The 23,007-nt window shown below is 31.3% G+C and overlaps 1 protein-coding gene and 1 long non-coding RNA gene across 8 annotated transcripts; one reads left to right on the top strand and one right to left on the bottom strand.

Moving 5' to 3' along the window:
* Positions 1-1,523: 1,523 nt before the first annotated feature.
* Positions 1,524-8,486, bottom strand: LOC123892604 (histidine biosynthesis bifunctional protein hisIE, chloroplastic). 7 transcript variants are annotated; one of them, XM_045942433.1, is made up of 8 exons: positions 8,414-8,486; positions 8,344-8,354; positions 7,428-7,662; positions 4,395-4,570; positions 2,834-3,079; positions 2,627-2,722; positions 2,380-2,531; positions 1,524-2,034 (listed from the first exon to the last, which is right to left on the bottom strand). In XM_045942433.1, the coding sequence occupies exons 4-8, from the start codon at positions 4,536-4,538 to the stop codon at positions 1,818-1,820; spliced, it is 855 nt and encodes a 284-aa protein (XP_045798389.1). In that variant the 5' UTR covers positions 4,539-4,570; positions 7,428-7,662; positions 8,344-8,354; positions 8,414-8,486; the 3' UTR covers positions 1,524-1,817. The 7 variants fall into 7 exon arrangements, with proteins under 7 accessions (XP_045798389.1, XP_045798388.1, XP_045798387.1 ...); XM_045942432.1 differs by having other exon boundaries at positions 8,344-8,483; XM_045942431.1 differs by lacking the exon at positions 7,428-7,662 and having other exon boundaries at positions 8,414-8,481.
* On the top strand, positions 6,036-6,867 carry LOC123892605. Its single transcript, XR_006803221.1, has 2 exons — positions 6,036-6,394; positions 6,508-6,867. It is a non-coding gene; the product is annotated as an uncharacterized LOC123892605 (long non-coding RNA).
* Positions 8,487-23,007: the final 14,521 nt, after the last annotated feature.

The following is a 23,007-nucleotide window of genomic DNA, read 5'->3' as shown; positions in this document are numbered from 1 at the left end:
ATGTCAAACACCCACAAACATCCTTAACAAATTGCCACCGTGAATTAGTTGGCAAACAAGTATATAAAGAGTCAAATGGCTTCAAGCTCAAAAGGATAAATACATATATGCATAGGGGTAATTAGGTAATTTAATACATATTTGGGTGGATGAATGAGTTTCGAGTGTGAGTTTGATTCAAACTCACACTCATATATTTGGGTGTCACCTGAACCCAAACTTAGTCAAGTCGTGTTTCACCCGTTGACTTGGGTTAGGGTTTGGGTGAGTCTATCGGGTTTGGGTTTTCCTGTCATCCCTACATCTATATGGCATTTTCTGTTTGTCCAGTCAACCAAAATTTCACAGTAGAGACTAATGTTGGAAACGGCAAGAACGCTTGGACTAAAAATATAATAAAAAAATGTAGGGACTATTTTTAGAAGTCCTCCAAAATATAGGGACTAAAAACATATTTAACCCTATCGTAAAAAAAACATATTTAACCCAATTTCATTTTCGTTGATTTTAATTTGGACTCAAGTAAATATAAAATGTTTAATGATGCAATTGATTCGTGTGAAAGATGTTTTTGAAACTTAGAAATACCCAACTACTATATCATGTAATATGTATGAGACATGTTTCAATCGTGAAGATGACTACCACCTTCTCCATAACAAGTATATAAATGTATTTAGCTTCAATAAATTTCATTCACAAACAACTAGCTTAGTGTAACTTGTGAAATATTTAATTAACTCATAAAAACAAGCTCAGTTTAACAATGACTCTACAAGGCAAGCATGTGATCCAAATTCTTGGAATGCTTATGCTGATTTCATTAGCAACTGCTAATGAAGTTAGCCAAAAGGAAAATCTAGGGCAGTGTCTTGGTAAATGTGGGGAAGGTGTTCTTTCTTGTGTTGTTGGATGTTACAATAGCCAGCTTCAGAATTTCTTAGGTTGTGCCATGAAATGTGAAGGAGTTAATACATCGTGCATGACCAAGTGCACAAGTACCATATTAATGCCTCCACTTCCATAATTTGCTCACATATTCTATTATGATCTATCTATCTATCTATCTAATCTATATGGGAATAATTTGGTGAAAAAGTATTGTTGAATCATATTCATTATGCAGATGCATGCTTGGATATTATAATTTACCATTTTGTATTTACTAATTATATTATTATGGGAATAAACAAATAGTATTTGTTGATGTACTACCTTTTCATAAGAATGTATGTATGTCAGTATGTGCATGTAATGAATTAGATTTCCTATTATTACAGCAAAATGTTGTAACCATTTTAGGTATTCCGATCTCAAATCAAAGGCCAAGATCGACTACTGAGATCGACTACTACAACATAAAATCACATAAGAACGACGAACCTGGCCCCAACACAACATTTAAGACATTATTAACTTCAAATACTACACTTCTCAATAAATAAATAAAAATCATTTCTAATATTTTAATCTATTTCATGATAATTATTTATATTTTCACCATAGTTATTATTAGATGCTTATTCAAGAAAAATCACATGGTGTTCATTTAATTCTTGTGATGATAGTATGGAATCAAACAAGAGTCAAAGCTAAAATCAACAAATTGAGAAAATTACAGGACACAAGTTTCAACAATTTAAGTTTTAGGTAAATGAGCTAAGACGACAAAGAATAAAAACTAAGGTATTACAGACTTGCAGTTTGCTGTATGGGCTAGAGTTACCCCTACGAAACCGCAGCCACACGGTAACCTGTCTTGTACATCGAACTATGACACCAAAAGCTAAATATGTTGTTCACTTGATGAAGAACATTCAATTCTCCACTGATTTATGGGTTGTGCGACTTCTCTTCTCTTCAATACCAGACTTGGAAAATCTCTGGCGTAGAACCTGCAAAACATCTTCTACTTTGACATCTTTCAGCGCCAACAGAACCATGGCATGATAGAGTACATCAGCCATTTCTGAAGCAGTGCGTGACTTGTCCTCGTTATTCTCTAGTGTTTGACACAACTCATTTGCCTCTTCTCTGCAAGTAGAAAATAGGCATTATATATATAGTCCATCTGTTTTCTTCAATCAATGTGAACTATTAGAATCATATTAGCGTTTCAGGGAAATGAATTTATACAGAGGAAACTATATAGCTAGAAGGCTTCCCATTGACTGAAAAGCATGAAGAATATGGTTTTGGGGGTGAAAAAGGGACTTGTTTTAATCAAATAAGTCCCTTTTTCGGGGAAATGCTTTTATACAGTGGCAACTAGTAGCTACAAGGCTTCCTATTGACTGAACAGCAAGAAGAATATGGTTTTCGGGGTGAAAAAGCAACTTATTTTAATCAAACTCAACAGAATAACATTTTATAACCCACCTGATTTTAGAGCACAACAACTTATCATTAAGTAATAATCGTTTTGTCCATGAAGGCTTCCCATTTTCTTCATCTACTAACTCTGCCTTGCGCTGGGAGATTGTTGACTCTAATGCATACAGAGAGGTTAATGCCAATTTGTTTCCTTCAGCCTGTAACAGATAACCAAACAAATTTCAATGTTGTTGACCTTTCTCTGTGGGAAAACAGGACAATAGCGTGCTGGTTTTAATTGAGCGAAGCTAACCTCTTCCTCTTTCAACAAGTCAAAGACTGGTGTATAGTAGCATGTTTCTGCCCCTGTGTGGCAGGTAGGCCCGTCAGGTTTCCCAAGGTATATTATCTAAGTTGTTACCAAGGAATAAGAAAAGTACATAACTTCCATATGGTACAAAAAACAGAAAATGGAAAAGAAAAAGAAAAAAAACAATGGGCAAAAATAGCAAGAGCTTACAGAATCACGGTCACAATCAAGAAAGACATCATGGACGTTGATAAAATTATTAGAGGTCTCTCCTTTGGTCCACAATGATGATCGTGACCGGCTATAGAATGTGGCCTTGCGAGAAGATATGGTTGTAGCCACGGCTTCTCTATTTGCAAAGCCTTGCATCAGTATGGCCCCTGTGTCAACATTTTGAGCTATTGCCACAGCCAAACCTTTATCATCCCATTTTACACCGTCCAACAATGAATCTACCTGTGACAAAAAGTTTAGCCTTTTAACGTGAAAAAAAATTATTTATATCATCAAAAAGAGCCTTCAAAGAGAGAAGGAACAAAAATAACAAATGTCATGACTACATAAGTATTCAAAGGATGAAGTGATAAACTTTCTTGTATTAACAGCATATTTACAATCATAAAAATGTTAAAAGAATTTGGGGACTTGATGCAACAACTAAATGGTTATCCAATTTGAACCAAGAAATATACATCAGACTCACATGGTTATTCTCACAACTAAAATAGAAAACTTAACAACTAAAACAGCACCAAAGCTTTAAAGATACCAGAAGGAAACAATGGTAGTTGTTAAATAAAAATGATTTGTTCAAGATCGAAAAGAACTATTAGTATGTACTTCTGATCTACCGTATTTTCAGTCTCATGAAGGGGCAAAAGTTACCAGTTGATTCTCAATCATGTTCCCAACTGAATATGCACGATTACTGTCATAGATGCTCATGCAACAAATCATTTTTAAAAATCAAGAGCAAAGTGGATGCTTGTCCCAGATATTTCTACACAGTCTAATTGACAATAAAATAGAATGCAGAATCATATTGTATATCCAATGACACTAGATAATTTATACTCGGAAATCCTAGACCTCATATATCTGGAACATAGTCAAAAAAGTAGTAATTCCTCTGTATTAGCACACATTGATGTCTCAAAGGCCTTGTTTATTTATTTATTGACAATATCTCTCGGACATTAACATCTATAACCAGGTGAGCAGATGTTCACATGTTAACAGATTATACAAACCTAAAGCATGAACCCGGTTCCTATATTTTTTTAAAATAAAATAAAAACAATACATACATAAAACCATTCTGTCTATTTCAGGGACACAATGACAAATTCCAACATGAGAACCATCATTTAACATAAAGCCCAAACATCACCATAAGGAGAATGCACTGTGGCGGCCAATACAAAAACTTGGTCTCTTTGTTTTTGATTTCTGCTGATAATTATAAAAATATCAAGCTATTTTCATTTTGTTATGTGCTCAAAAATTAGTGAATGAAATTGTAAGAATATTGTTTTTATTACTTTACTTATAGAAGTTTTTTCTTTACCAAAGTTTAAAAATCAGCAAAAAAGAAGTTAAAACAAACTGGTAATTTTATAATTATTTGCAAGAACATGTCAACTGAAAATGAAGACAAGCGACAAACCGCACACCCCCTTATTTTCTTAAGGGCTCTCATTGCCCATTGTTTAAAGCAACCAGATGTCCAAATCTATGAAAGGAACTAGTTAGCTAGTTGACATGGAAGTACCTTAGGATCAGATGTGTGCATAGAAGCAAAAGCTAAGTTGCGAGTCCGGTAACCGCATCTGGGATAGCCGTGGCTGGAAAAGGAGAGATTGCACTTCTGAAAACCTCTGGCAGATTGAAGCATGTGAACGTTGGAAATAGCCATTGAATTGAAACGCCTCTTAGAGCCACTTGACTCTGCAATTGTAAAGAAACAAACAATGTTTTGTTAAGAACCAATTCATAGAACCTCAATATGGGCTCACCCATGACCCCTTGACCATAGGCCATATTGTAGAAAAGTCCACAGGCCCAAAAGTTTAAAAACACTGTGCACCGTGGGCCTTAAGTTAAAACAACCATTTTAAACGGGATGACCTACCTTCTTATTCATTCCAACATCTAATCATGAGATTCTGCTGTAAGTTATCAACATTCTATGACTTAAAGCTCTTTGATCTAAGCGACAACATAAGAATGACTATAAGCAAAGAGAAGGCAATTGAAGCAAGACTTGCAGTTAAAAATTAGGGGAAAGGTGTCAGAAACACTACATACTACATTTCTTCTAGAGCCTACACCTCCCTGTGTCTCAATTTCATTTTAATGCCTAGTTGCAACCCCTTTTCTTTCACTTTGTTATTTATTATATCTTCTTATTCCCATCTCTCTAAATATAACTAGCAGTAGGGTATCCTAACAGTATGATGATGCCAACAAAAATTGCATCCACTATGGTTTTAATGACAGAATTTCAGAAGCCAAGTTCCATATGACAGATGTGTATATAATAACTCAAATAAGAAACATGGAAATTAGATACAATATACTGAATTATAGAGACTCTTGCAAACAATTAGTATGCATTAGTAACAAAGTGAAGTAATTGTTGGGGGGAAAACAGCACAAAAACGAATGTAATGTTCCAAATCCAAAGTTCTAAAATTCAACTACCAGCACTCATAAATTGATATGAATGTTAAGAAACAAACATAAAAAACTCATTGTCTCAGATTTCAGCTCAGCCAACAAACAAACATATGGCATGCATAGATTACGAATTGGCAAATATGGAAAATTCAAAAACCTCACTAGTTAGAGCAGAGACCAGCGGTGGCAGGTGGATGGCTAGGCGGACGAAGGCCGGAGGTGGAGTGGAGCCGGATGGGTTTTGAACGGCAAACGAGAAACTGATAAACGAGAGCGCCAGAGAGTGGAAGAACAAAAGAGGGAACAGATGGTAATTTTGTAAATATCAACTATTAATAAGGGTAAAAGAGTCATTTCATTATAATGGGTAAAATGGAGTAGACAGAGTGATAAACCAAGTAAACAATCAATCTGATGCGTAAACTATTAAAAGCAATGAAAATGTTTCTAAATTATACTCACATTAACAATTGTGGATATTTAACTATTTAAATTAAAAATATCTTGTTAATTTAGTCAATGTGTTTTGTCTTTTATTTATCGGTTTCGATCTATGAAGCATCAGTACTCAATTTGAGAGAGAGTACGCCGACAGTACTCCTATGGTATGAATCGAAGCCGTATATATTTTTTAATATTTTTTTTCATACAGAACACATGAATTTTGGGTTTTTGAGATACCATGTTCACAATTTCATCAATTCCAAAGACAAATGCCAATACAAATCTGATGAAGGTTCCACAATAGTAACATTTTGCTTTCTTTTCCTCTCCCGGCTCTATTGTAAAGTGATCCCAGGCTTCAGAACGGTTCTTGCGTGGTCGAGGGCGAGGAGGTAATGGGTTAGCTGTGTAACAAACTTTTTGTTCAGATGTCTCGGAAGCGCCATGAGTGTTCATTTCAACACTGTCAAATAGACAATCATAATAAGCTGTGATTAATTAACAATAACTCTGATGTTCTATTCTAACATTTTGTGAATTTCTGCAGGCAACACAATATACACACAAACTGGCATTGGCACTGCTATTGCAATTGCAGGTGTTGCTGTCTATTCTCTGATAAAAGCAAACATGGAAGAGCAAAAACGGGTAAACTTTGATTAAAAATTCTATTTTCTTTATCTTTTTCTCTAAATTATCATCTCCTAAAGAGAAGTAGTAGCATTTCCACTATAAACTTTAATATTTTCATTCCATTTCAGAAAGCTGCTGCAGCCCTTGCATCTTAATGGATGTTCTTTCTTTGATCAGCAATACTGGATCAAGTTGGCATAAATTAAGTGATATGATATGAGAAGTATTCAGAGTATCCAATATTTGATAACATGTTTCATTGTTTGTGTGCCTTGAAAAGTAAAAGTATTTAGAGGTAGAAAAAGTGATTTTGCTTCATTTTGTTCATGTTTTAGTATTTATATGCTTCTGTATAATTGCACTACTTGAAGATCTTAGTTAATGAGTATTTATCTGCACAATTTGAGTGCAGGGTTTAACCCAGCATAAGTTGCTTGCACCAAAATGTACGAGAAAACAATTTGGAGATAATATATTATTATTTACTAGTTTCTCTCATGCATACACAAAAGAAATTCCCCAAGCTCTTTCACACCTCACCCTTCTCTTCAATTCCATTCTCATTATCATAATCATAATAAGCTAATGAATATAATCAACACCTTACTTCAAATATAATCGCCTCGACAATAAACTTGATTTTTACTAACAATTGTGGAAACAACAAAACAAACCATATTCCAAAAATCCACCATTGGCAATTGTGGACAATGATTGGCACCAAAACACATAGCAAAAAAGTCCCACAGAATATGATTCTCCAATCAAATTTTCAGGAAAGTTTAGCAAAATAACTTCATCAACGTAACATACAACAATTGATAATAGTTTTAAATGCACAAACATATTAAGAAAGCTAATAATCTAATGGATATATTATTCAACGGATTCAACAAGTTATTCAACAGATTATTCAATAAGCTAATAATCTAATGAATATATTATTCAACAGATTATTCAATAAGCTAAAAATCTAATGAATATATTATTCAACAGATTCAACAAGTTATTCAACAGAAATCAACATTAGATTATTAGATTCACTCACCGATTAAGCTGATTTTGCAATTTAAGCTGATTTTGATGCGATTTAAGCTGATTGGATTGTCGTCGATGGTGAGTGGTTGTGCGACGGAGGAGGAGGTGGATTCGCCGGTGGGAGTGGGTTTGACGGAGGAGGATTCGCCGGTGGGAGTGGGTTTGACGGAGGAGGATTCGCCGGTGGGAGTGGGTTTGACCAGTGGCGGAGCTAGCTCAAAATATTGGGGAGGGCCGCAATTTTTCTTTTAAAGAAAATCCAAAGTCATGAATGCAAAAACACCAAATACACAACACCAACACCAACACACCTCAAGCCTATGTATCTTTGTCTAGGCCTCCACTAATACACAACAACTAGGAGGACACCACATCAGATCATGAACGATCCGAGTAATCACTATTACAAAATACACCTAGCCACATCTATACCACCAAAAAAATTAAGGTAAAGGGACACCATTACAAAGCTGCATTACATACCAAAACACCTAACACCACCACAAATTCAAACAATCACAACAAGATGTGCAACCCCAAGCCATAAAAAGTTGCAAATTGAACCAACACACTCCTAGTCCTAATAGCAGGCAAACAACAAAACCCAAAACAGCTCCTACACATTGCATTCCAAAACCAGTACAAACAAACACTTAAATAAAATCAAACACTTCACTAATTAATTTTACACCACTTCAACTTTGTTGATTCTATTGCTTTCTACTCACTCAAAATTGAAGGCAAATAAAACTCAATGACATCATTCCACTAACTTAAAAACACCACTTCTTTATCAAATTTAACAACAAACAACTAAAATTGAGCAAGTTTTCTAACAATTTAACAACAGGTGACCTACAACAACATTCAATAATAACACTTTAACATAAAAATCTGAGAGAACAAAGGGGTTTCCTGAGACATACATGAGAACAGAAATCAGAGAGATGAGAAAACGAGGTCGACGGTGGAAGGTGGTGTCGTGGGTTGCACAGACGGTGCTTTCGTGTGGTTGCCGACTTGCCGTAGACAGTTGCGACGGTGTGAGGGTGAAGGAGCAAGAATATTCTCAGTTTCTCACGCGTGTGATTCTAGGATGAAAAGATTATATTGTACGTTAAAAGAGTTACCAGGGGCATAATAGTAATTTCCCATGTAAGAAAAAAATTTAAAAAAAACTGGGGCGGGCCAAGGCCCTGCCGAGCCCACATGTAGCTCCGCCCCTGGGTTTGACGGAGGGGGATTTGCGATGAAACTGTGATTTGATTTCTGATTGTGTTGATTTGGTTTCTCATGCGTGAAATTAATTCTCAGAAGAATAAACCGGTTCTAAACCAACTAAGTGAAATGGTAAACCGGTTTACCATTTTTATGTTTTATGGTCTGGGTTGGTTTTTTTATAAAATGGACTAGGTTTTTAAAAAATGGAAATGGTTTGGTTAGTAATTTGGGTATGGTTAACCTTATTATTTTGCACACCCCTAGGATACATGCAGAGTACGTGAGGGGTACTTATTCCATTACCCATCAACTCCTATTCTTAAGCAACACTCATATTAACATTGTTGAAAGGATCCAATAAAATTGATTCATCATAACTTAATCAAATCCAATAATTACGTTGGAATCCATTAGTATATAAATGAAACTTAATTTCATCTTCTTTGTTGATACGTCTACATTGACAAATTACACACATACATCTAATTTCCCCCTCACTTACGACAGTAGACCTATATTTTATTTTTATGACATTGTTAATAGTTCAACCCCTAATTTAAAAACTTGTTTAACTTGTCATGTCTTTCTGGCATAATTTCTATCATACATCCAACTACAATTCATAATTAAGATATGAAAATAAAACATAATATATCAACAACACAATCATTAATTAGATCAATATCATATTTGCTCTATTTTTCAAAGCCACTAAATTTAGTCTAGTGGTGAGAGTTTGGATAGTATGATAGAAGTTATGAGTTCAATCATCAAATTTTTTTTTTGTTACAAGTTCAATCATCAATTCTATTGTAAAAAAAAAAAACTTTTGGATTACTAAATTTTTTCCTAAAACTAACAATAATTTGATAACAATAGCAATAATAAATAGCGATTAAACTTTTTGTAAATTTTTTTTATCAAACTTAAAATTAGTAAAAAAAAAATATTCAACTTAAAATATTTGTTTTAAAGTTGTTAAAAAATATTATTATAAATTAAAATTACATTACTTACTTGATGTGTCGAGTAGTGTCCGACTTTAAGCTTTATGCACTCTCAATCACGACACAAGAATGAACCACAAATATCGTATTAGTAGGCAGTTATTAAATAAAAATTAGGGTTGAATATGTTTTTGGTCCCCGTAAATATTTCAAATTTTGTTTTTGGCCCATATAAATTTTTTTAGCAAGTTTTGTTCCCTCAAATATTTTCTGTCATAATTTTTTGTCTCTGCTTTTCAGTCAACTCGTGTATATCATTCGAAATTTTAATTTTCTTTCCCGCAGTCGTATTTAGTACATTATATGAATCTCTAGGTCTTGCAAAAGTTTATATTTTTTTTAACAATGGATGAATTAAATATGATTTTTTTTGTTTTTTGCACTTAAAAATTTATAAATAATTCATTTTATGTTAAAAAATTCTAATTTTTTTTGGAGGGATTCTTATAATATTATAAACATAAATAAAAAACTATTAAAAAATGTGAAAATACACATGAGTTGATTAAAAAGTAGGGGCAAAAACTTATTATAATATTAAAGCATTTACACATTTAATTTAAATATTAAATAAATATGCTAAACTTTTTAAAAATTGTAAACACTTACAAATTTTTAGATAAGATGAGTCAAATGAAAATGGAGAAATGAATTTTTTTTTGAGAGAAGTTTGTAAGAGAAAAGTATGAGAGAAGTTTAGAGATTTAGAGAGAAGTTTGAAAAGGTTTAAAGAGAGAATGGTCGTGTAGAAATGAAATGGAAGCGATGTATGTATAGAGAAATGAGGATAAGGTTGTTGTAGAATCTGGAGGTCTAAATCGTCGATATGTTCTCGCACATTTATTTTAACCGGATCAAATTTATTGTTGGCCCAGCCGCCAATAAATAACACATTAATTTTTTTTCAAATAGAATAATATCTTGGTGGCCATCTCCGAAATGTTCTCTCGCTTTTTGTTTTTTAAATTAGAACAATGTTATTGACGATTTGTCTTACTTATTGAGGGCTTAAACCTTGATAGGTTATTTTGTCAAAAAGAAACCTTGATAAGTTATTAAGGGCAAGTTTTGTTAGTAAATAAGATTTTTCTTGTAGTGTTTTAAATTGTCAAAGTCAAAATCTCAGCTGAGAAAAAACAACAGAACCTAGATTGTATATAAAAATCAGCTTCACCTCTAATAAAAGTACATTGTTATGAGACAAAAAAGAAACATCAATATTGAATTTTACCCTACCAAAAGCCAATTTCTTCCATCCAACAGCTGACTGAACATGCTGATTTGTTATTGTCCTAGTTTGCATATACCGGACACTACACCAGTTGTGTATCATATCAACCGCATGTGGAAAAACATGGGTCAAGAGGTCTAAAATGTTGTTCCAATGCTTGTTATTATGTTGCTTCCACATACTAATGAAAATATGAAATCGTGCCTCTATTTTTCATTTTATTTTTTTTAATCAAGTGAAATATGCATTGGACCTTTTTTTTTTTTTTTTGACATATGCATTGGACCTTAACTAGTGTTTCATTTGGTTTCATATGCGTATCTTCTAACTACTTAAAAAAATGGCTTCATTTTAGCAATGAGTGGGAGAAGGAGAAGCTAAGGTCGTTTATGTGTGTATTTCAGACAATAAAACCTTTTTTTTTATTCATTTTATTTTATTTTTCTGAAACTTGAACCTAAACACTCTAGATTAAACCAACAAAAATAGATTAAAAAGATATTAGGATTTTTTATTTAATTTTTTGAAATATTTTTTTTAAGAAACTTGGTACCATATAAATTATTTTTGAAGCCCCTAAAAAGTGAGACCCGGCGCCATAGGGCACCTTGCCCTCACACAAGGCCGGCCATGTATAAAGGATATGCACAAAAATAGAGAATTGAGACGTGATAGAAGTGAGGGGCACAAGTTAATATGCATAAGATCAATCTTATGTACGGTGCATAAGTTAATCACAACCATCCGATCATAGACATTTTGATGACACATGTTATCATCTCAAAATCCCAAACTAAGTAAGTAAGTTTCGAATTAAAAGTCAAACTAAGTAAGTTTCGAATTGATTCATGTTCCAAATCATGTCCTCAAGCTTTTCCAACCGTTTATTTTGCTTATTTCGCTCAAATAATCGTGTTTTCAATTTTTTTAGGTTTTAAAGATTGAATCGTTTTTTAAAATCTATACCTCCACTGTGAAATCTAAGCATGAATTCATGATCAACGTTAAATTTTGAGTAAAATGGTATACCCACTTGTAATTTTCGGTTGAGATTTAGTGTTGTTGTTGTGGTTGTGAAGGTTTTTTGAAGAAGAAGGTGGAGGTTGAAGACGATGACGTGGCGACGCGTCATTGGCTCCCTCAAATTTTAAGTCATGACCGTTAGATTATTATAAAACGATCCAAAGGCTCAGATCTATTTTGATTTATTAAATCCTAGCAATCTGATGGATCAGAAGGCCGACATCTGAGATCTGTATCACGCGCCATGGACTGGCGCCGCACTGAATCGTTTCTTCCTTTCTACTTTTTTTTTTGAAAATGGATTGGGCTTGGGCCTGGACTTCTGTATTTGTTTTCTGCACCCCCCTGACTTACGTTCTGCACCCCCTCTACTTGCTTAATTTTTATGTTTTTATTTTTAGCTTAATCAAATAAGTGCTTACTTGAACAAGTGCTTTTATAAGCACTTGAGTCCAGGGAAACATGGCAAGAAGCATCTCTTGTTGCTGAAATTTAAGGATTCAAAAAATCTATTTTACCCTCATATTGAAACCATTTAACAAGACTAATGGTTTCAGTATATAACATTAGTCAATATTAATGGGTTAACAAAACTGAAACCGTTTAACAAGACTAATAATTTCACTGTATAGCTTATTGAAACCATTTAACAAGATTAATGGTTTCAGTGTATAACATTACACTACAAGAAAATACTCATTTACCGGCGAAATTTACTGGCGGTTTTGGCCCTCAATAGCTTACTGGCGGCCTAAGCCCCCAATAATTAATCAAAACCGCCACAAACTTATCAAATAATATTTAATTACGAAAATTTGAATTTATTGGCGGTCCTGGCCGTCAGTAATTGTCTTGGACATTACCGGCGGTCCAGGCCGCCACTAACTTACCAAGAATATTAAAAAAAAAAAAAAACTGGCGCCTCAGACCTTACTGGCGGCCTAGGCCGCCACAAAGTGTTGGTAATTTAAAAAAGTAGCCGTTGGAGGACTTAGTGGCGGTTTTGACCGCCGGTAATATTCTTGAAACACGCCCATACATTAATGGCGGCCTGGGCCGCCGCAAAGTGGTTGGAAATTGAAAAAAAAATATAACCGTTAGGGCTTAGTGGCGGCTTTGACCGCCAATAAGCTCCAAGAACAGATTTCCACGAATTTTATCCCCCTCTATATATATCTTCCTTCACTTCACAACTCTCATTTCCTACAATCCTTTCTCTATCTAAAATTTCTCCAACATCTCTCTAAAAATTCTTAACTCTAAAAATTCTCCAACTTTTTATCATTTCACTCTTGTTTTTCTTCATTTTGGTAAGTATTTCTCTATCTAAAATTTCTTCATTTTAAATAATTCTGTCTTATTTTTATATTAAATAAAAAAAGTTTTTTTAAAATAAATATAAATAAAATTATTAAAAATATTAAATTTTATATTTAAATAAATTAAAATGTTTTTTAAAGCAATTAATATTTAAAAAAAATGTTTTTCTAAAACAAAATAATTATTTATTAAATTTTATATTTAAATAAATTAAAATGTTTTTTTTAAAGCAATTAATATTTAAAAAAACGGTTTTTTTAAAACAAAATAATTAATTAAAAACGTTTTTTTAAAAAAAATTTGAAAAGGCTGTAGTGGCGGTCCAAACCGTCGCTAAATGGTCAAAATCTGGGCAAATTTAGTGGCGGTCCTAGCCGCCAGTAGCTCTGACGCAATTGAATTGACCGTTGTTACTTAGTGGCGGTCTGGGCCGCCAGTAAGTCTCGTCAGCTCTGTTTTCGACGGCTTTGGCCGCCAGTAATGTTACCGTCGCCTTAATTACTGGCGCATCGTGGCCGCCAGTAAACCGCCACTAATTTAGCTGTTTCTGGCGGTTTTTCCTTGTTTCTGGCGGTTTTTGGCCGCCAATAAATTGCGTTTTTCTTGTAGTGTTAGTCGATATTAATGAGTTAACAAAACTGAAACCATTTAACAAGACTAATGGTTTCAGTGTATAACTTATTGAAACAATTTAACAAGACTAATGGTTTCAGCGTATAACATTAGTCAATATTAATGGGTTAACAAAACTGAAACCGTTTAACAATATTAATGAGTTAACAAAACGGAAACCATTTAAAAGACTAATGGTTTCAGTGTATAACTTATTGAAACCATTTAACAAGATTAATGATTTCAGTGTATAACATTAGTCAATATTAATGGGTTAACAAAACTGAAACCATTTAACAAGACTAATGGTTTCAGTGTATAACTTATTGAAACCATTTAACAAGACTAATGGTTTCAGTGTATAACATTAGTCAATATTAATGGGTTAACAAAACTGAAACCGTTTAACAATATTAATGGGTTAACAAAACGAAAACCATTTAAAAGACTAATGGTTTCAGTGTATAACATATTGAAACCATTTAACAAGACTATTTTTTTTCACCATTTTTGTGAAAAATTGAAAGTCATTCAAACACCATAAACCTTTAATTTCTTTCATCCAAAAGCTTCCAAACACTTCCAGAAATCGAAATATACCAAGAAACACGAAGAAAAACCAATAGAAAAGCATACCCAAAGTTCAAAAATAGTTAAGAGAAAACTTATTTGGTTAGCTCGATTTAAACTAAGTAAGTTTCGAATTGATTCATGTTCCAAATCATGTCCTGAAGCTTTTCCAACCGTTTAATTTGCTTATTTTGGTTATATACTGAAACCATTAGTCTTGTTAATTGGTTTCAAGATGTTATACACCGAAATCATTTGTCTAGTTAAATGGTTTCATACTGTTATACACTGAAACCATTAGTCTAGTTAAAAGGTTTCATAGCGTTATACACTGAAACCATTATTCTAGTTAAATGGTTTCATACCGTTATACACTGAAACCATTAGTCTAGTTAAATGGTTTCATGGCGTTATACACCGAAACCATTATTATAGTTAAATGGTTTTATATGAGCATTAGTGCTAAAATGTTATACACTGAAACCATTAGTCTTGTTAATTGGTTTCAAGATGTTATACACTGAAACCATTTGTCTAGTTAAATGGTTTGATACTGTTATACACTGAAACCATTATTATAGTTAAATGGTTTTATATGAACATTAGTGCCAAGATGTTATACACTGAAACCATTAGTCCTTTTAATTGGTTTCAAGATGTTATACACTGAAACCATTTGTCTAGTTAAATGGTTTCATACTGTTATACACTGAAACCATTATTCTAGTTAAATAATTTCATAGCGTTATACACTGAAACCATTAGTCTTGTTATTTGGTTTCATACAATTATACACTGAAACCATTAGTCTAGTTAAATGGTTTCATAGCGTTATACACTGAAATCATTATTTTAGTTAAATGGTTTCATATGGACATTAGTGCCAAGATGTTATACACTGAAACCATTGTTATTAACTAAAACATCACATAACCATTTTACAAAACCATGCTACATAAAGCAAAAATTCATATAAAGCAATTATGGTTAGTTTAGTTGAGAAAAATTTGGATAGTATGCATGAGATATTGGATTCGATCATTTTTTATTGTAAAGAAAAAAATCCATATATATATATATATATATATATATATATATATATATATATATATATATATATATATATATATATATATATGTGTGTGTGTGTGTGTAATTAATGTATGAGATTTTATTTATATTGTGATTATGATTGATAAAACTTAAAATTAAATTGTATGTTTGACAAATATGCTTTATATATGCATGAACCATTGATTATTATGTTGGGTTTCGAGGGGGTGTATGACGAAAATTAATTAAAAATGGATTTTTATAATATATACTTCAAAGGAACAAAAATTATTATTTAATTGGAAACGGGGGGCGCGCTAGAAATTTTGGGGGGAGGTGCGCTAGAAGTTTGGAGGAGGAAAAAAAATTGGGGGCGCGCAAGAAATTTGGGGGAGGAAAAAAAAAGGGGGGCTCACAAGAAATTTAGGGAGGAAAAGGAAAAAATATATTTGGGGGGTGTGCTAAGCAAATGAGGGGCGCGCAAGTAATGAGGTAGTATTTGGGGGTGCGCGAGTAATGAATTGCCTAATTTTGGCTTGAACTGGCTTTTGGTATAGGAAGCAAATATGTTGGGTGTAAGAAGCAAGTTTATGCATGGTGTATAAGTTTGAGCTTATGCACCATAACCACATCCGAATAACCACATCCGAAGTGAGGGAATGAGAAAAGCTAATTTTATTTGACATAAAGCTGAATTTAATTTGATAAATGTTATGAATAATATGTAATGAATGCCCATTATAGGGTAGGTTTTCTTGTCCCCTAGTGTGTCCTATAAATGACACTCTTATTTCCATGTAAACACACACTTGTGAATAAGTCTATTCCTTTATCTTCTCTCTTTCTCTTCTCCTTCTATATGCTTGTTATTCTCTAGGAATAGTTCATAACACGTTATCAGCAACGATAGTCTCTCTCCCTTCTCAAGAATGTGATAATTTTATTTCTTGTATTTTTTTTAATTCTATTTTTTTCGTTTTTTTTTATATTGATTCACAGCCTACGATCCAGAAGTATCGTAGTGAAATTTTTAAAATATGAATCCTGAAGATTCATAGTGTGATGAAATTTTAAAATATGAATCCTGAAGATTCATAAGCATATGCTTCTAAAAGAATCGTAAAATATTTTTTTAAAATATGAATCCCGAAGATTCATATATATAAGTAAAATCAATATCATGTTAATCTTTTAGAAGAATTCAAAAACATCAATCCCTGAAGGATTGAATAAATAACTGATTTGATCCGTTATACAGTTCTTGAACAATTTAAAAACCAATTATACTCCACGAATTCTTGAAGAATTCATTATGGATACATCTATGAAGGATTGCACAAATATATTCCTCATACTTTATGGTATATATTATACAATCCCTGAAGGATTGCATAAATGATTATTCTTATGTTATAACGATATTATATATAGTTCCTGAAGAACTTAAAAATTCAAATTATTTCCTATGAATTATGGAATAATTCAATATACATGCATCCCTAAGGGATAGCCTTATCAATTTTGATAGTTTTGACAATCTATTTTTTATTGCGATTTATTTATATTGCTTCAATGAACCAATATATTTATTCTAATGCAATAGCGATATGGTGTGTTCTCCTTGAAAAATATAAGTTGAATCTGGTACATATCAAAAGGTACAAACATAATCATATGCCAATTTTTTATTTCAATAAGTTACTAATGTCATTCATATGCCATTAAACATTCTAATATGTTATTATTTTTATTTTAAATTTTCTATTTGTACGTTTTTTTTTTAAAACAACTATTCGTACGTTATACAAGTTATAATGGAATTAATATTGAGAATGTATCAGTTTATTTTCTAAACATTTCAATGTTATTATTATTATTACATTGTGTTGATGATCATGTTCTATTTTTTTATAGTTCTTTATTTTATTTTTACACGTACAATTATATATAGTCTTATGAAATTTAGAAGAATTCAACATTCAAGCATCCCTGAAGGATTGCTTAAATAATGATTTTTCTTGGTCATTGTTTATGATGATTATTTGTGACATAGTTTCTCGAAAAACTAAAACATTATAGCATTCTTGAAGGATTGCTTAAAGAAATTTTTTGAAGATTTGTGATATAGTTCCCGAAGAACTAAAGAAGAAAATGTGGAAAACCTTAATATTGAAGCATCTTTGAATGATTGCTCAAAGAATAAAATTTTCTTGAAGAAATTATGAAGATTATTGTGATCATTATATGAAGATCACTTGTGATATAGTTCTTGAAAAGCTAAAGCTTTAATATTAGCGCATCTTTGATGGATTGCTCAAAGAATATGAATTTTCTTAACCAATATTATGAAAGATTGTAAAATTGTGTTTTTCTCTAGCCATTCTAAATAGAGATTTGTTGTTGAGTTCCTGAAGAACTAATTTTTTTTTTACAACATGATTAAAGTCCATATGATCTATTTGATCTTAGTATAAATTGGACCAAAATTAAAAGAACAATTATGTATGTCTCTTGAATATGCTCCTGAAGTAGCAAACTTATGAAAATAATTTCAAAAATATTTGATTAATCATATTTTAGATTGGTACAATTTCAATAATTATCGATTGAAATGTGAAAGTTTTTACATGATAATTCGACTTTATTTCTCGATGTACAACTTAGTAAGATCTCTATCTATTTTATATTTTACTATGAGGTAGACGATTATTATTCCCTATGAAATATATGCCTAAGAAAAAAAAGTTACATTTAGCTTTTTATACATTAAACTTTGAATTTATTTTATGGTGATTATGTTTTCTTAAGCTTTGAATACAGTTATTTTCTTAATTACTTATAATTATAATTCGGTTACAGTTTGTAAATATAAACTGATTTTAATTATTCCGGTTACATATTTAAATCAATTGATTGATTTTAATTTTAAAATCTTTTAATTGTTACTATATTTTAATTTCTAATTCTACTGAAATCCACATAAATTTTTTTTTGTTATACTTTATTTTTACTCTTTTAATTCTCATACAAATAAATTATTACTATTTTTTTATTGTGTTCCACCGAAAAGATTTTTTTTGTAGAAACATATTTGTTTAGCTTGAAAATATTCATAAATACTACTATTCATGAAAAATTAAATTTTATATTTGGTAGTACGAAAATTATTGAAGGCTCCAGAAGAGTCAATGCATTGTTATATCGAGAAATAAAGTTGCAATTTGCTAATGCATTTTATATTTTAAGTCTTAAAGAAATTTGTTACCGAAGGATATTCACATAAATGAATATCATATTGAAACAAGAAATGACGGAGATATTTTATCTCTATATTACGAGACATATTATCAACTTTTGTCTCTAGTTTATGGTGTACTTATGATATTAGTGCAACTTAAGCACATGTTTAAGTAAACCAGAAGTTTACAATTTAAATTATATTAAGTTTGTAATTGGCAAGATCGGATGAGTCATCCCGAATCTATTATGATGTGAAATATAAAATAATTTTATATGAATTGAAGGGCCTGAAGTTTCTTCAATCTAATAATTTTTATGTGTTACTAGTTCCCGAAGGAAGTTGATAAATTAAGTAAATGAGTATCTTTTATTTTTTTAGAATATATATAAGGTGATATTTGTAAATCAATACACCAATCATGTGGACCGATTAGATTCCTAAAATTTTAATTGATGCATCAACTAAATGGTCACATGTATGTTTGTTATAAACTCACAACCAGAAGTTTGTGAGATTATTTTTAAGAGATCATTTTATATATATTATTCTAGAAAGTATTTGATAAATATCATATGTTAATTGAAATTTATACCAAACATCTTGTGAAATATGTTCATACAAACAAAAATAATGGACCTGAAGATTCATTCTAAGTTATAGTTGGGAACACTCAAACATGTATGTTGAGATATTTAATAGCATCATGCCAACAAATTATTATATACATAAGCTCTCCCCTAATTTATTTGAATTTTAGTTTATAAACCTATTTTCCCATATAAACATTTTTGGATGTGTTGGATACATCTCAATTGCTCCAATATAATGCATTTAAATGGGTAGTAAAAGAATATTGGGAAAATAATTTTTATATGAATCTCCAAAGTGAGTCAATAATTGGAGATTTTTTTACAACTTTATGGGCTGATTATCAATTGGTGAATTAGTTTTCCCAATATTAGGGGGAGATAATAAGCAGCTAAAAATATGAACTAGAAGTTCAATTGAAATGTTTTGAAATAAATTAATAATTGTTATTTTGATCCTCTTAGAAATCAATATGAACCAGAAGTTCAAAAGATAACTCATTTGCAAAGTTTATGAAATCAATCAACAGCTGCTAATGCTCCAATAAAAATGAATGTCCCTGTTGGACAATCTAATATTGCAAATGATTCCTAACCACACGTGAAGCATGGTAAGCAAATCGGTTCCAAAGATAAAAATCCTCAAATAAGAAAAGGAGCTAAAAACAAAGATGACCCGAGTGAGGATTTGAAAATAGTATTTGACATAATTAATTTTCTAGTTCCAGAAGAACTTATCAGGTACCTATAATTTACGAAATATAGAGATCTCGACAAACTATGTCATGAATGGAATACGAAGGAACCGAGATGAAGTCAACGTTGACAATATTTTTGCACATAATAAAGCGCTATATATGTGATAAATGACAATGAGGATCATAAATCAAGGTCTATTAAGAATTATAGACAATGAAATGATTGACTAAATTGATAGACGCGATTGATACAGTATTAAAGTAGCTTTGCAAAGCGAAATGTTTTTTGGACCAGTAGTCCATTTCATCTGCAGATAGAAACAATTCAATATGAATAAGTTTTCAAGAAAAAAGAAAATAATGAAAATAAAATATTTAGAGTTTGAATGGTTATTCAAGTATATCGATAAATGTCTATAATTGATTTTCAAAAAGCATATTCACCTAAAGTGAATTCCAAAACTTCTTTGTAATTAATTAAGTTGAGTAGCATATGAAATACTCTATTTATGTGAAATATGTGTTTTAACGTATTTGATTGGCTCACTTGATAATGATGATTATATGAAAATCCTAAAAGGATTTAATTTTCGTAAGACACATATATATTGGAGAGGAGACTTAATAAACATGAATAAGTCTCCTTATATACTCGAGCAAAATCTATATGCATGTTGTATAATATTCTTGTTGGATATTTCCAAGTGAGAAATATGAAAATGACAATTTGTTCATTTTAAGAAAATATTTGGCAATAAATTTAACATTTATGTCGATGATAAAAATATGATCAAGAGACTCCTGAAGAGCTTGAGATATTGTCATTTCTTACAAAATAAGTATTTGAAGAATGCTTCGTGAATCATGAACCTTATATAAAACATGATTCTATATGAAATTGTTGTAAGTTCATCAATAGTGAATTACTAATTGGTCCTGAAGTACCATATATCAAATGCTAATATATTTGTTGAGAAATATCATTTACTATAAATATTATCAGAACTCCTGAAGAGCTTCTGAAATTCGTAGATTAAAGAAATATGTTGGATGCGTAAAGTTTATTTGGAATCGCAAATTTATAATAAAATTGCATAGCAAAAGTATTAAAACAGTTTGACATGAACAAATCTGTTGTGTACTAAAATGGTTGCGATGTCATTTGATCTGAGCAAAGATCGTGTAATGCATCTAGAAAATGATGAACAATTTGAATTGGTCCTGAAGTACCATATCTTAATTCAATTAAGGACACTGATATATTTTACTATATATAGTTATTCAATTAAAGATCGTGGTATTTTATTCAACTAACACAGATATTGGAACAAGTCAAGCATAATATTTATACCTTAAAGAAACACCAATATCATCCAATCGTGTGAAGATTTCAGCACTACATCAAGCAAGTTAAGAAGACGTTTTTGTAGAGGTCTGTAATTCAACACATACAAGAAACTTGATGTTTTTATTACAAAAGGATGGTTCATGCAACAATTCAATATGAAGATAATATCGGACACACTGCTAATTTGGAGAAGAACATAATAAAGAAGATATGACAGATCTTCCTACAAAGTCAACTTCAAGTAAATCTTTTGATCAACTAGTACTGAAGATGATTTGGTTTTTCATCTCCTGTATAATTGTCTTTATGAGGGGGAGACACAAATATTTACTGCACTCTTTTTCCCTTCACCATGGTTTTATCCCACTGGGTTTTCCTGATAAGGTTTTTAATGAGGCAGTTCACACATAAATGATGATGTACTCTTTTTCCTTCACTTGAATTTTTTTTAGAGAAAGAATATCCTTCATGGACATTCAAGGGGGAGTGTTATGAATAATATGTAATGAATGCCCATTATAGGGTAGGTTTTCTTGTCCCCTAGTGTGTCCTACAAATGACACTCTTATTTCCATGTAAACACACACTTGTGAATAAGTCTATTCCTTTCTCTTCTCCTTCTATATGCTTGTTATTCTCTAGGAATAGTTCATAACAATAAAATTGTTTTATTAAATTATTTTTTGTGAAGTAAAAATTGTCAAAAAATGGTCCTTATACATGATATTATGATAATGTGGCAACAAGAGGAAAAAGGGCCGTTATAAGATTTTCATTACATCTTCTTATCTTATACTGTATATGTGATGGAAATGAGTGAATGACCAAGCTTTCCATAAAGCTGCGTTTCAATTGATAAAGTTATTCTATTAATATTAAATTGTTTTTATATGATAAAAATTGTCAAGAAAATCGTTACACATAATAATGTGGCAATAAGAAAAAAGAGGACAATTATAAAATTTCTGTAGTTTCTTCCGTTCTTATATAAGATAAGATATATAATCTAAAAACATATATAAATTTTAAGTAATGCTAACTAATGTCCGCGACACTAATTAAATAATTAAAAAAAGTAAATTTTACATTAAAACTAGTATTTTTTATATTTTAAATATAAGTTTCAAAAAAATTATATTATTTTTAATTTCCTTAACTAGTATCCTAATAGCATTTTTCATAATTTTCTTTTTTTCGCTTTGATCAAAGTATCTAATGGTTAAAATTTTACTCGTAAAAACCAAGTCATTGGGCTTAAGTGATTAATGAGCTTCACTAAAAAGGACCGATTTCGGGAGAACCCGAGTTTGATTCCTGGGTGAAACAATTTCTTGGCCAGACTTTACTTACCTCGCGGCCGAACTCTGGACTACTAGGGCCCCTTACCCCTAAGAATCAGAGGGTTATAAATAAAAAAAAAATTAATCGTAAAATAAATAAGTGAAAGTACAATGATTCGAATTTTAATCTCCACATATTAGATGCAATATTTCAACCAACTAAATTATCCTCCAATTTTCATAATTTTTTATCTTATAGTATATCATTATCAATAGTAAATCATCAGAATACACTGTATTTTTTGTTAATACTATACTTTATACTTATAGAATACAATTCTACTAAAATAAAAAACTTTATACAACATCAAATATTCAGACGGTCTCTCTCTCTCTCTA

Source organism: Trifolium pratense, linkage group LG6 (assembly GCF_020283565.1).
Source record: "Trifolium pratense cultivar HEN17-A07 linkage group LG6, ARS_RC_1.1, whole genome shotgun sequence".
NCBI lineage: Eukaryota > Viridiplantae > Streptophyta > Magnoliopsida > Fabales > Fabaceae > Trifolium > Trifolium pratense.
Note: the sequence above shows the minus strand (reverse complement) of the source record. Positions and strands in the feature narration are given on the sequence as shown.

Bases quoted from the DNA above. Each gene is read 5' to 3' on its own strand.
- LOC123892604 (XM_045942433.1), bottom strand. From the start codon at position 4,538: ATGGCTATTTCCAACGTTCACATGCTTCAATCTGCCAGAGGTTTTCAG. The intron at 2,723-2,833 runs GTAAGCTCTTGC...GTAACAACTTAG, and splicing joins TTGATTGTGACCGTGATTCT to ATAATATACCTTGGGAAACC. The intron at 2,035-2,379 runs GTGGGTTATAAA...TTCTACTTGCAG, and splicing joins TTGTTGTGCTCTAAAATCAG to AGAAGAGGCAAATGAGTTGT.